General features: G+C 37.5%; 1 protein-coding gene across 1 annotated transcript in view; it reads right to left on the bottom strand.

Annotated features, from left to right (window-relative positions):
• Positions 1–6,932: 6,932 nt before the first annotated feature.
• METTL22 (methyltransferase 22, Kin17 lysine) overlaps positions 6,933–14,004 on the bottom strand; it is a 193,332-nt gene continuing 186,260 nt past the window's right edge. The window contains exon 12 of the mRNA XM_053694111.1: positions 6,933–12,327. Within this exon, the coding sequence (XP_053550086.1) occupies positions 12,292–12,327 (36 nt within the window). The 3' untranslated portion in view covers positions 6,933–12,291. The remainder of the gene's footprint in view (positions 12,328–14,004) is intronic.

Below are 14,004 nucleotides of genomic sequence, written 5' to 3'. Positions count from 1 at the left end.
AATAAAGGGATTATCTTTTTAAACAACAAATAATCTGGTGTTGACTGTCCCTTTAAGGACTTCTTGTCTTGTTGTTTACAGGTAATGAATGCAAGAGATTCAGTGTATATTGTTTTTTTTACATTTGTGGAATCTGAATGCACAGGGTTATATGCACGTAATATCTAACAGATAAGAGCATTTAAAGGGACACTAGGCAAAATGAGAGCAGCAGTTTTTAAATTTACTTCCATTAACAAAATGTGCACAGTCTTTTTATATTTACACTTTTTGAGTCACCAGCTCCTACTGAGCATGTGCAAGAATTCACAGCATTTGTGATTGGCTGATGGCTGTCACATGGTACAAGGGGAGTGGAAATAGACATAACAAACTTTTGTCTGAAAAAAAAATCTACTACTCACCTGAAGTTGACTTGGGACGAGATTACATTTGCGGCGCAAGCTTCAGTGTAACTGCTGAAACCCACGCCGCCCGTAATTTCACCTCGCACATCAGGGTATCACATATTCGGCGCCGGCAGTTCATAAAGTGCCGTAAGTCCGATAAACTAGCGATGTCCAGAAATGTGCGTAAATACAAATTTCTGGAGTCGTCAGTAACTTACGGCACTTTAGAAACTGCCGGCACCTAAGAAAATAAAAAAAATATCAAATCTCCCGTAAAAGTCTAAGCCGCCTCCCAAAAATAAACCCGACACGTAAAACCCCTATATCCGCAATCACCCCACATCGCAACTAATAATAAATATATTAACCCTTAAAAAGACAACCCCCCACAACGCAATAAACCTAAACTATTAACTCCTAATCCGCCATTCACCCACATCGCGATCTACCTAGTAAAAGTGTTAACCCCTAAATCGGCCAACCCCAATATCGCAAACTACCTTATAAATGTATTAACCCCTAATACTCCATTAACCCACATAGCAAAGTACCTATTAAAACTTTTAACCTCTAATCCGCCATTAACCCACATCGCAACAAACCTTATAAATCTATTAACCCCCAATCTGCCAAACCCACACAAAGCAATAATCCTAATAAAAGTATTAACCCCTAAACCGCCAAACCCACACAACGCAATAATCCTAATAAAACTATTAACCCCTAATCCGCCAAACCCCCACAACGCAAGTAACCTAATTAACCTATTAATCCCTAAAACACCAAACCCCCACAACGCAAATAACAAATTTTTTCATGTAATTGGCAAGAGTCCATGAGCTAGTGACGTATGGGATATACAATCCTACCAGGAGGGGCAAAGTTTCCGAAACCTCAAAATGCCTATAAATACACCCCTCACCACACCCACAAATCAGTTTTACAAACTTTGATTCCTATGGAGGTGGTGAAGTAAGTTTGTGCTTGATTTTCTTCTGATATGCGCTTCTCAGCATTTTGAAGCCCAATTCCTCTCAGAGTACAGTGTTTGTCAGAGGGATGTGAAGGGAGTATTGCCTATTGATTTTATGGTTTTCCTCGCATGAAATCTTTTCATAGGTTTTCTGTTATCGGTCGTAGAGATTCATCTCCTACCTCCCTTTTCAGATTGACGATATACTCTCATATTCCATTACCTCTACTGATAACTGTTTCAGACTGGTTTGGCTATCTGCTATATGTGGATGGGTGTCTTTCGGTAAGTATGTTTTCATTACTTAAGACACTCTCAGCTATGGTTTGGCACTTTATGTATTAATGTAAAGTTCTAAATATATGTATTGTACTTATATTTGCCATGAGTCAGGTTTATGTATATTTCCTTTTGCAGACTATCAGTTTCAAAATTGGTAAACATGTATTTAGGAAGTTATTTTTTCTTACCTGGGGTATAGTCTTTTCTTCAAAATTGACTGTTTTCTTTAATTTTCGTGGGCAAAATTAGGCTCTCGAGGCCACAAAATGCTATTGTTTATTGCGTCATTCTTGGTGTGATAATTTTTTGGCACGAAGGTACGTTCATTGACGCAAGTTCGCCATTTCCGTTGTCTTAGTTAACGACAGGTTCCTTGCACAAGGTTGCGCCTGCTATGACGCGAGTTGCGTTATTTCCAGATGTTGTTAGCACCAAAAAATTTCATTTTGCATTGCGCGTCATACTTGGCGCCAAATAATTTAATTATTTAAACCCCACTTCCTATATGCCTATTGCCTTTCTCTATCCTCAGAGGGCTATGCTGTTTGCATTTTTTTTCCCATTCCTGAAACTGCCATATAAGGAAATTGATCATTTTACTTTATATGTTGTTTTTTTCTCTTACATTTTCAAGATGTCTCAATCTGATCCTGTCTCAGAAACCACTGTTGGATTCCTGCTGCCTGATAACAGTTCTACCAAAGATAAGTGTATCTGTTGTAAATTAGTAGATATTATATCTGCAGCGGTAGTATGTAACAGTTGTCATGATAAACTTTCACATGCAGAGATTGTATCCATCAGTACTAGTACAATGCCTGTGATTCCTTCAACATCTAATGTACATGATATCCCTGTGAATATAAAAGATTTTATTGCTGATGCGATTCAGAAGGCTTTGAATGCTATTCCGCCTTCTAATAAATGTAAAAGGTCTTTTAAAACTTCTCATAAAGTTGATGAAATTTCAAATGACCGACAACATACTGATTTATCCTCCTCTGATGAGGATCTATCTGATTCAGAAGATCCTACCTCAGAGATTGACACTGACAAATCTACTTATCTCTTAAAGATGGAATATAGTCATTCCTTGTTAAGAGGTGTTGATTACTTTGGATATTGAGGAAACTAGTCCTCTTGATATTAAAACTAGTAAAAGTTTAAATTCTGTTTATAAACCTCCTGTGGTTACTCCAGAGGTTTTTCCAGTTCCTGATGCTATTTCTGATATGATTTCAAGGAATGCAATAGGCCTGATACTTCTTTTATTCTTTCTGCTAGGTTTAAAAAAGTTGTATCCCTTGCCAGCAATTAGATTGGAGTTTTGGGAAAAAATCCCCAAAGTTGATGGGGATCTCTCTACTCTTGCCAAACGTACTACTATCTCTATGGAAGATAGTAGTTCCTTTAAAGACCCTTTAGATAGGAAACTTGAATCTTATCTAAGGAAAGCTTATTTATATTCTGGCTATCTTCTCAGGCCTGCCATTTTTTGGCTGATGTTGCAGCTGCATCAACTTTTTGGTTGGAAAGTTGAGCGCAACAGGAAACATTGATCCTGATTTGTCTAGCATTGTTCGCTTGCTTCAACATGCTAATCATTTTATCTGTGATGCTATTTTTGATGTCTTTAGCTATCTTAGCTAGAAGAGCTTTGTGGCTTAAATATTGGAATGCTGACATGGTATCTCTATCTAGATTACTATCTCTTTCTTTTCAAGGTAACATTTTTTTTGGTTCTCAGTTGGATTCAATTATTTCAACTGTTATTGGGGGAAAGGGAGTTTTTTTTTACCTCAGGATAAAAGATCTAAGGGTAAATCTAAGGCTTCTAATCGTTTTAGTTCTTTTCAACAGAATAAAGAACAGAAAGCCAATCCTTCCCCAAAGAATCTCACACATATCAACTAGTGTTGTTTCTTCAAAGACATGACTGCAGCATCATTTTCATAATAGACCTCTCCAGCTTTGTATTCTGACGCAATGGTACAGGGATTATACAAAGATATAACAATTAATATCCTTAAATCCCAATGTTCAACTTTCTCTGACTTGGTGGTTAGACCACCACCATATAATTCAAGGGGCCTCTTTTGTTCATCCAACCTAGACTGTAATCACAACAGATGCAAGTCTTTCAGGTTGGGGAGCTGTCTGGGGAACTCTGACAGCACAAGGGGTTTGGAAATCTCAAGAGGCGAGGTTACCAATCAATATTTTGGAACTCCGTGCTTTTTTCAGAGCTCTTCAGGTTTGGCCTCTGTTGAAGAGAGAACCATTCATTTGTTTTCAGACAGACAATGTCCCAACTGTGGCATATGTCAATCCTCTGGGCAAATCACACTACCCTAGCTATGAAAGAAGTATCTTGGATACTTGCTTGGGTGGAATCCAGCTCTTGTCTAATTTCTGCGGTACATATCCTAGGTATAGACAATTGGGAAGCGGATTATCTCAGCCATCAGACTTTACATCCGGGGGAGTGGTCTCTCCATCCAGATGTGCTTTTTCAAATTGTTCAGATGTGGGGTCTTCCAGAAATAGATCTGATGGCTTCTCATCTAAACAAGAAACTTCCCAGGTACCTATCCAGGTCCAGGGATCCTCAGGCAGAGTCGGTGGATGTGTTAGCAGTTCCTTGGTTTTATTAACCTGCTTATATCTTTTTGCCTCGAGTTCTTCTTCCAAGAATGATTTCCAAAATCATCATGGAACATTCGTTTGTGTTTCTGGTAGCTCCCGTTGCCCCTAAAGGGGAATTTGTATGGGCATTGCCCTTAAAAGGGTATTTAGCTCTTTTACTGTCCTTAAAAGGGCATTCAGCTCTTTTACTGTCCTTAAAAAAGTATTCAGCTCTTTTACTGTCCTTAAAAGGGCATTCAGCTCTTTTACTGTCCTTAAAAGGGTATTCAGCTCTTTTACTGTCCTTAAAAGGGTATTCAGCTCTTTTACTGTCCTTAAAAGGGTATTCGGCTCTTTTACTGTCCTTAAAAGGGCATTCAGCTCTTTTACTGTCCTTAAAAGGGCATTCAGCTCTTTTATGATTGCCCATTAAAACCCTAATCTAAAAAAAAAAAATCTTAACTCTTACCCCAAAATAGGCACTCACCGTTCCTGAAGTCTGGCAGAGAATGTCCTGTTCCAGGCAGTGAAGTCTTTTTCCAAGCGGCCGACATCTTCTTCCAAGCAGGGACCACTTCCCTCTTCCTCCAGGACCAAGCCTTTTGAGATGGGAGCGGACCAGGAGCGGCGACCGCGGAGCCATGGAGCGTGGAGGATCCTCTTCATACGATCACCACTGTACACTGAATAGTGAATTTAAGGTACGCGTTTAAATATGGCGTCCCTTGCATTCCTATTGGCTGATTTTTCAAATTCAAATAAGCCAATAGGATGAGAGCTACTGAAATCCTATTGGCTGCTCATCTCCGCGCCGGCTTGGTCCTGAATGAAGAAGGATGTGGTCCCTGCCTGGAAGAAGATTTAGGCCACTTGGAAGAAGACTTCACTGCCTGGAACAGGACCTTCTCCGCCAGACTTCACTGGGTAGTTTAGGATTTTTTAGTGTAAGGTTTTTTTTATTTTGGGGGGTTTGTTGGGTGGTTGGTTTAATTTAGGGCAATGCCCTACAAAAGGCCCTTTAAAGGGTTATTGGTAGTTTAGTATTAGATTAGGGGGTGTTTTTATTTGGGGGGGGGGGCTTTTTTATTTTCATAGGGATTAGGTTTAATTTTTTTATTTTTGATAATTTGGTTTATTATTTTACGTAATGTTAGACTTTATATTTTTGTAATCTTAGATTAATTTAATTTTATTTATTTTTATTTTTAAAGGGACAGCACCAGAATGTTTGTTGTTTTAAAAGATAGATAATCCTTTTATTACCCATTCCCCAGTTTTACATAACCAACACTGTTATATTAATATACATTTTACCTCTCTGATTACCTTGTATCTAAGCATCTTCTGACAGCCCCCTGATCACATGACATTTTATTTATTATCTATTGACTTGCATTTTAGCCAATTAGTGCAGTGTCTGCCACAAACCACGGGCGTGAGCACAATGTTATCTATATGACTGACATGAACTAGCTCTCCCCTGTTGTGAAAATCAAATAAAAATTCATGTGATAAGAGGCGGCCTTCAAGGGCTTAGAAATTATCATATGAGCCTTACTAGGTTTAGTTTTCAACTAAGAATACCAAAGAGTACAAAGTAAAATTGGTAATAAAAGTAAATTGGAAAGTTGTTTACAATTACATGCCCTATTTGAAAAATGAAAGTGTTTTTTGGACTTAACTGTCCCTTTAAGTAATGTTAACTTTTTTATTTTAATTGTAACTTGGTATTTTTTAAGTTAGGTAATTGGGGTTAATTTAGGGGGTGTTAGGGAGTTTAGTAATTTAATTAGTTATTTGCATTGTGGGGGTTTGGCGGATTAGGGGTTAATAGTTTTATTAGGTTTATTGCGAAGTGGTTAATGGCGGATTAGGGGTTAATATACTTTATTAGTTATTGCGGTGGGGGTTGGCGGTTGACAGGTAGATAGATATTGCGCATGTATTAGTTAATATTTTTAGGGAGTAAAAGGGACACTGAACCCAAATTTTTTCTTTCGTGATTCAGACAGAGCAGCAATTTTAAGCAACTTTCTAATTTACTCCTATTAACAACTTTTCTTCATTCTTTTGCTATCTTTATTTGAAAAAGAAGACATCTAAGCTTTTTTTTTTGGTTCAGTACTCTGGACAGCACTTTTTTTATTGGTGGATGAATTTATCCACCAATCAGCAAGAATAACCCAGGTTGTTCACCAAAAATGGGCCGGCATCTAAACTTACATTTACAAATAAAGATACCAAGAGAATGAAGACAATGTGATAATAGCAGTAAATTAGAAAGTTGCTTAAAATGTCATGCTCTATCTGAATCCCGAAAGAAAAAATTGGGTTTAGTGTCCCTTTAAGGTGCTCATATTTTCAGCGTAAGGCTTGCTACGCCTGCCTATGTGTGGTGAGGTGAAAATGGTGTAAAATGTCTTCATTTTCGCTGCGTAAGTCCTTGCCCTGAATGTGTGAAACCGATTTGCGACGCGGTTCTATGTTAGCTTATGGGAGTAAAAATTTGGCCCGATGGGTGAAATATTTATATGCGGCGCCGTATATGTGATACCAAAACCGTGTAAAAACCAGCGTCGCTGCATATGTAATCTTGCCCTAAGTGCTATTGCATAGTCATTTTATCGTTGTTTATAAAGGTTATAAAACTCAAACACACAATGTTCAGTAGCAGCAATAGGAAGTTTTATTTGTTTTCTCTTCCTCATACAAGAAATATCACAGCACAATAAACAGCATTTTGCATAGACAGCTAGTAGTTTGCTCTGTTGTTTCACTGGCAATAAAACTGTAACAGACAACATCTGTGAATAGAAAATACAGAGCTCAGACTCATTATTACCACATGCTCTTTAGAGGGGATAGTGACATAAGACCATGTTTAGTAAAATATTAATGAAATACAAGCTAGTGTTATGTGTGTATTGTTGTGAGGACACTATTAAAGGGACATTACTTCTTGTATATATCAGCAACCAATCACTGAATTACAGAAGAAATTGTAAACAAATGTAAAGGGACATAAACAATCTGTGCATTCTACATACTGCTGCTGCTGGACAGTGTTGGTTACAAATCTGCGTTATCCTTTTTTCTCCGCACCAAGATTAGCAGCACGTGCACATGCTGGGTGTAAATATTCTGATTTTACCCAGAGATGATTGTTACACATGTATCTAGCAATTATTTTGCTCTAATTTAACCCTACAAACTGCAGCGTTTCCACTTTCCCCAGAGAGGCTGGAGTTCAATACATGGAATGTAGAATACAGACCCTTCTACATACTGCACAGTGATTGGCTGATATGAGCAGGATTTTGTATGTATGTATATATATATATATATATATATATATATATATATATATATATATATATATATATATATATATATATATATATATTTATACACATACATATACACACACCCCTTATTGGCTTACCTATGGGAGAGCGTTTCTAATAAAAGTTTTGAGGGGAATTCATTTAATCTCAGTCCGTTATATAAATATTTTTCTATAGAACTGAAAAAGAAAAAAACTATAGGAGCTAATTAGATTTATCCTATAGGGTAGCAGCTTTCTTTAAAAAATAATGAATACTAGATAATATCCTCAAATATAAAAAAAGGGGTGAGACAGCACAAAATAAATATATTGAAGTAAAAAAACCTCAAAATAGTACTGAAAAATATTTATTATACAAAATAAAAAAAAAATAATAATAAACAAGTAATAAACGTCACATTTAAAAAGGTGGTTATTAAAATAAAATTGAATGATACTCGTACTGTATAAGCTTTTGCGGGACAATCTCTACGCTGGAATCAGCAAGCTACAATCCGCAGCAGAGAGATTTTCCCGCAAAGCTTGCTTTTTTTATTTTATTATTATTTTGTATAATAAATATTTTTACAGTACTATTTGGAGTTTTTTACTTTAATATATCTTTAGCGCTGTTTCATTCCCCCTCTTATTGGTGGGTGTGTCATAGGACTGAACACCAACGCAAACTTGCTAAAAATGCTTAAAAACACTTATTTTAATATGTAGATCTTTTGCAATGTTGAAAATACATTTAAAGTACATAAAATATTGACTTTAATACCCCTTTAAATTTAACAATAATTTGTATTTCTGTAAAGCTTTTAACCTCCAGTGACTTGGTGTTAGTTCTCTAACTGGCATAACAAAAGCTCTTTAAACATAGGTCTTAGATGCCTTTGCTGTGTAAATATGCCAACCACCACTATACTGGCACTAGATGCACCGGTGGAGCAGGGTTTGCGCTTGTTGGGCTTACCGCTGGTATTACAAGTTGAAAGTAAATGCAATTGATTGAGCGCAATCGCGATTTACGCTAGAATGATTAACGCAAATTCAGAGCTCTGGTTAACTGTTTCGCAAAACTTAAAAGTTGCATGAAAAACATCAAAAATACATTAAAGTATAGTTACTCATGATACCACCACCTAATAAAAATGATTAAAAAAAATATTGCACACAGCTATGAAATCTCAGGAATTAGAAAAATAAAAGCTGCAAAGGGCTTTAACAGTGACATATGTATTTATGTGTATATGTATTTACAGACATATATACACATATAAACACATATACAGGGAGTGCAGAATTATTAGGCAAATGAGTATTTTGACCACATCATCCTCTTTATGCATGTTGTCTTACTCCAAGCTGTATAGGCTCGAAAGCCTACTACCAATTAAGCATATTAGGTGATGTGCATCTCTGTAATGAGAAGGGGTGTGGTCTAATGACATCAACACCCTATATCAGGTGTGCATAATTATTAGGCAACTTCCTTTCCTTTGGCAAAATGGGTCAAAAGAAGGACTTGACAGGCTCAGAAAAGTAAAAAATAGTGAGATATCTTGCAGAGGGATGCAGCACTCTTAAAATTGCAAAGCTTCTGAAGCGTGATCATCGAACAATCAAGCGTTTCATTCAAAATAGTCAACAGGGTCGCAAGAAGCGTGTGGAAAAACCAAGGCGCAAAATAACTGCCCATAAACTGAGAAAAGTCAAGCGTGCAGCTGCCAAGATGCCACTTGCCACCAGTTTGGCCATATTTCAGAGCTGCAGCATCACTGGAGTGCCCAAAAGCACAAGGTGTGCAATACTCAGAGACATGGCCAAGGTAAGAAAGGCTGAAAGACGACCACCACTGAACAAGACACACAAGCTGAAACGTCAAGACTGGGCCAAGAAATATCTCAAGACTGATTTTTCTAAGGTTTTATGGACTGATGAAATGAGAGTGAGTCTTGATGGGCCAGATGAATGGGCCCGTGGATGGATTGGTAAAGGGCAGAGAGCTCCAGTCCGACTCAGACGCCAGCAAGGTGGAGGTGGAGTACTGGTTTGGGCTGGTATCATCAAAGATGAGCTTGTGGGGCCTTTTCGGGTTGAGGATGGAGTCAAGCTCAACTCCCAGTCCTACTGCCAGTTTCTGGAAGACACCATCTTCAAGCAGTGGTACAGGAAGATGTCTGCATCCTTCAAGAAAAACATGATTTTCATGCAGGACAATGCTCCATCACACGCGTCCAAGTACTCCACAGTGTGGCTGGAAAGAAAGGGTATAAAAGAAAAGAATCTAATGACATGGCCTCCTTGTTCACCTGATCTGAACCCCATTGAGAACCTGTGGTCCATCATCAAATGTGAGATTTACAAGGAGGGAAAACAGTACACCTCTCTGAACAGTGTCTGGGAGGCTGTGGTTGCTGCTGCACGCAATGCTGATGGTGAACAGATCAAAACAATGACAGAATCCATGGATGGCAGGCTTTTGAGTGTCCTTGCAAAGAAAGGTGGCTATATTGGTCACTGATTTGTTTTTGTTTTGTTTTTGAATGTCAGAAATGTATATTTGTGAATGTTGAGATGTTATATTGGTTTCACTGGTAAAAATAAATAATTGAAATGTGTATATATTTGTTTTTTGTTAAGTTGCCTAATAATTATGCACAGTAATAGTCACCTGCACACACAGATATCCCCCTAAAATAGCTATAACTAAAACAAACTAAAAACTACTTCCAAAACTATTCAGCTTTGATATTAATGAGTTTTTTGGGTTCATTGAGAACATGGTTGTTGTTCAATAATAAAATTAATCCTCAAAAATACAACTTGCCTAATAATTCTGCACTCCCTGTATAGACATATTGCAATGGGGCCATTTGCATTTATGCAATATTCATATTTAATAAAGTATTATACTATGTATTTACTGTAAATATTTGTCATTCCAGTGTCCCTCATATAGCAGAATATGTTCTAAGTATTTCTAAATAGATATTTTTGTGTGTGTGTATATATATATATATATATATATATATATATATATATATATATATACCTATATATAAATATATCAGATATATGTATTTATGAATAAATAGAACATATTCTGTTATTTGAAGAACATTGGAATGTGAAATATTCATATTTTCATATCAGATTGGCGCAAATGAGAATATGCGATCGAGTTTGTGCAAGAGTAGGGTATTAAGTAAGAGCCGGACAGTAAGCGCGCGTAAGATGTTTAACATATATTTTCTTTCCTCTGTGTACATGAAGATTTTTATTGAATTATGTTGAAAAAATATTTTTATTATAGCATTTAAGTGCAGCAGTATTTGTATACAGCATTAGGAGATTGCGGTTTCTGCTCTCACCTGGCCTGATTGATTGCAAGGCTGTTGGAATCTTATTACCGTCCTCGGATCTGCAGCCACGGATCTGTCTTTGTGTTAAGTTTTTACCACTTTATTTTCTTTATTGCCTTGGGGGAATACATGAACGTGCACGTGATATTCTAATTTCTACTTTCAACTGTTAATATGAGCGCAACCCGACAAGCACAAAAAGCTTCCTTCTAGCGCAATTAATCTGGCCCAGTATTGAGTAAGAAAGATTTAATATATCCACAATATCTTACTTTATCAAAACATATTGCAACAAACTTTCCAAACAACAAACAGAATTTCTACTTGCGAATAAGTAAATATTTAACTCTGTATAAAACCCATACTGCAAAAAAATAATATATATATATTAAAAGTTTATCATCACTCAAAAACCAAATATATTTTACTCTAAATTCCCTCAGTTTTCAGCAGTTTTATGTGCAGGTTTTTCAGACATTTTCAGAAGGCAGCTTAGTATGAGATTACACGACAAGTCTACAAAGTACAAATAAAAAAGTAATGAAACAGAGTGGTGCACAGATAAATCACTGCTGGACGCAATTAAAGGGACATGAACCCCAAAAAATGATTCAGATAGAACATTCAATTTAAAACAACGTTCTAAAATACTTCTTTTAGGTCATTTGTTTTGTTCCTTGGTATCCTTTGTTGAAAAGCATACTTAGGTAGGCTCAGGATCAGCAATTGGGTGGTAGCTGCTGATTGGCGGCTGCACATACATGTCTCTTGTTAATGGCTTGCCTGATATGCTCAGCTAGCTCCCAGTAGTGCATTACTACTCCTTCAGCAAAGGATACCAAGAGAATGAAGCAAAACATGACAGAAGTAAATACTTTGAATATTGGGGCAGTAACAATACACTGCGGTATATAGCAAGGTATTTGTACAGAGCACAATAACCAGGTGCCTCTCTATAGATCTATATATATATAATTTAGTCTACAATAACGTTTAACACCTATAGCCCCAGTGTATGATGTAAAATTCATAAAAAAACAATGAAAAGAAGAATATATTTTCTGATCCATAGCACCACACATCAGTGAATGTGTAAATCCCAGGGAGCATGAGTGCCAGTCTGTATTGCTTGAGAAGAGTTTGTAAAACACACTTAAAATAACCAAACAATATAAATATTATAAAATCTCTCTGCTCAGGATGCAGTTTTCTTTCTGTTCATATCGGCATGTTGGCGCCTGCAGAGGGCGCTGCTCTTCCTACTGTTAAGGGGTGAATTATTTGTCCATAGTGGGTAATACTCCCCAGTCTTCACCATCACAACAGGCATCAGGTTAGTGGTTCAGAGATAATTTTCCACAATTCCTGTTGGGGGAAAAGAAAAAAAAACATAATTTATGCTTACCTGATAAATTTATTTCTCTTGTAGTGTGTTCAGTTCACGGATCATCCATTACTTATGGGATATATTCTCCTTCCCAACAGGAAGTTGCAAGAGGATCACCCAAGCAGAGCTGCTATATAGCTCCTCCCCTCACATGTCATATCCAGTCATTTGACCGAAACAAGACGAGAAAGGAAAAACTATAGGGTGCAGTGGTGACTGGAGTTATAATTTAAAATTTAGAACCTGCCAGAAAAAAGACAGGACGGGCCGTGGACTGAACACACTACAAGAGAAATAAATTTATCAGGTAAGCATAAATTATGTTTTCTCTTGTTAAGTGTGTTCAGTCCACGGATCATCCATTACTTGTGGGATACCAATACCAAAGCTAAAGTACACGGATGATGGGAGGGACAAGGCAGGAACATTAAACAGAAGGAACCACTGCCTGTAGAACCTTTCTCCCAAAAACAGCCTCCGAAGAAGCAAAAGTGTCAAATTTGGAAAATTTGGAAAAAGTATGAAGTGAAGACCAAGTTGCAGCCTTGCAAATCTGTTCAACAGAGGCCTCATTCTTAAAGGTCCAGGTGGAAGCCACAGCTCTAGTGGAATGAGCTGTAATTCTTTCAGGAGGCTGCTGTCCAGCAGTCTCATAGGCTAAACGTATTATGCTACGAAGCCAAAAAGAGAGAGAGGTAGCCGAAGCCTTTTGACCTCTCCTCTGTCCAGAGTAAACGACAAACAGAGAAGAAGTTTGCCGAAAATCTTTAGTTGCCTGTAAGTAGAACTTCAGGGCACGGACCACGTCTAGATTATGCAAAAGACGTTCCTTCTTTGAAAAAGGATTAGGACATAATGATGGAACAACAATCTCTTGATTGATATTCCTGTTAGAAACAACCTTAGGTAAAAACCCAGGTTTAGTACGCAGGACTAGCTTGTCTGAATGAAAGATCAGATAAGGGGAATCACAATGTAAGGCAGATAACTCAGAGACTCTTCGAGCTGAGGAAATAGCCATCAAAAAACAGAACTTTCCAAGATAAAAGTTTAATATCAATGGAATGAAGGGGTTCAAACGGAACACCCTGAAGAACTTTAAGAACCAAGTTTAAGCTCCACGGAGGAGCAACAGCTTTAAACACAGGCTTAATTCTAGCCAAAGCCTGACAAAAAGCCTGAACGTCTGGATTCTCTGCCAGACGCTTGTGTAAAAGAATACACAGAGCAGAAATCTGTCCCTTTAGCGAACTAGCGGATAAACCCTTTTCTAAACCCTCTTGTAGAAAAGACAATATCCTAGGAATCCTAACCTTACTCCATGAGTAACTCTTGGATTCACACCAATATAAATATTTACGCCATATCTTATGGTAAATTTTTCTGGTAACAGGTTTCCGAGCCTGTATTAATGTATCAATAACCGAATCCGAAAACCCATGCTTTGATAGAATCAAGCGTTCAATTTCCATGCAGTCAGCCTCAGAGAAATTAGGTTTGGATGGTTGAAAGGACCCTGAATTAGAAGATCCTGCCTCAGGGGTAGAGACCATGGTGGACAGGACGACATGTCCACTAGGTCTGCATACCAGGTCCTGCGTGGCCACGCAGGCGCTATCGGAATCACCGATGCTCTCTCCTGTTTGATCCTGGCA

Source organism: Bombina bombina, chromosome 11 (genome assembly GCF_027579735.1).
Source record: "Bombina bombina isolate aBomBom1 chromosome 11, aBomBom1.pri, whole genome shotgun sequence".
Taxonomy (NCBI): Eukaryota; Metazoa; Chordata; class Amphibia; order Anura; family Bombinatoridae; genus Bombina; species Bombina bombina.
This window is presented reverse-complemented; position numbering and strand designations above follow the sequence as displayed.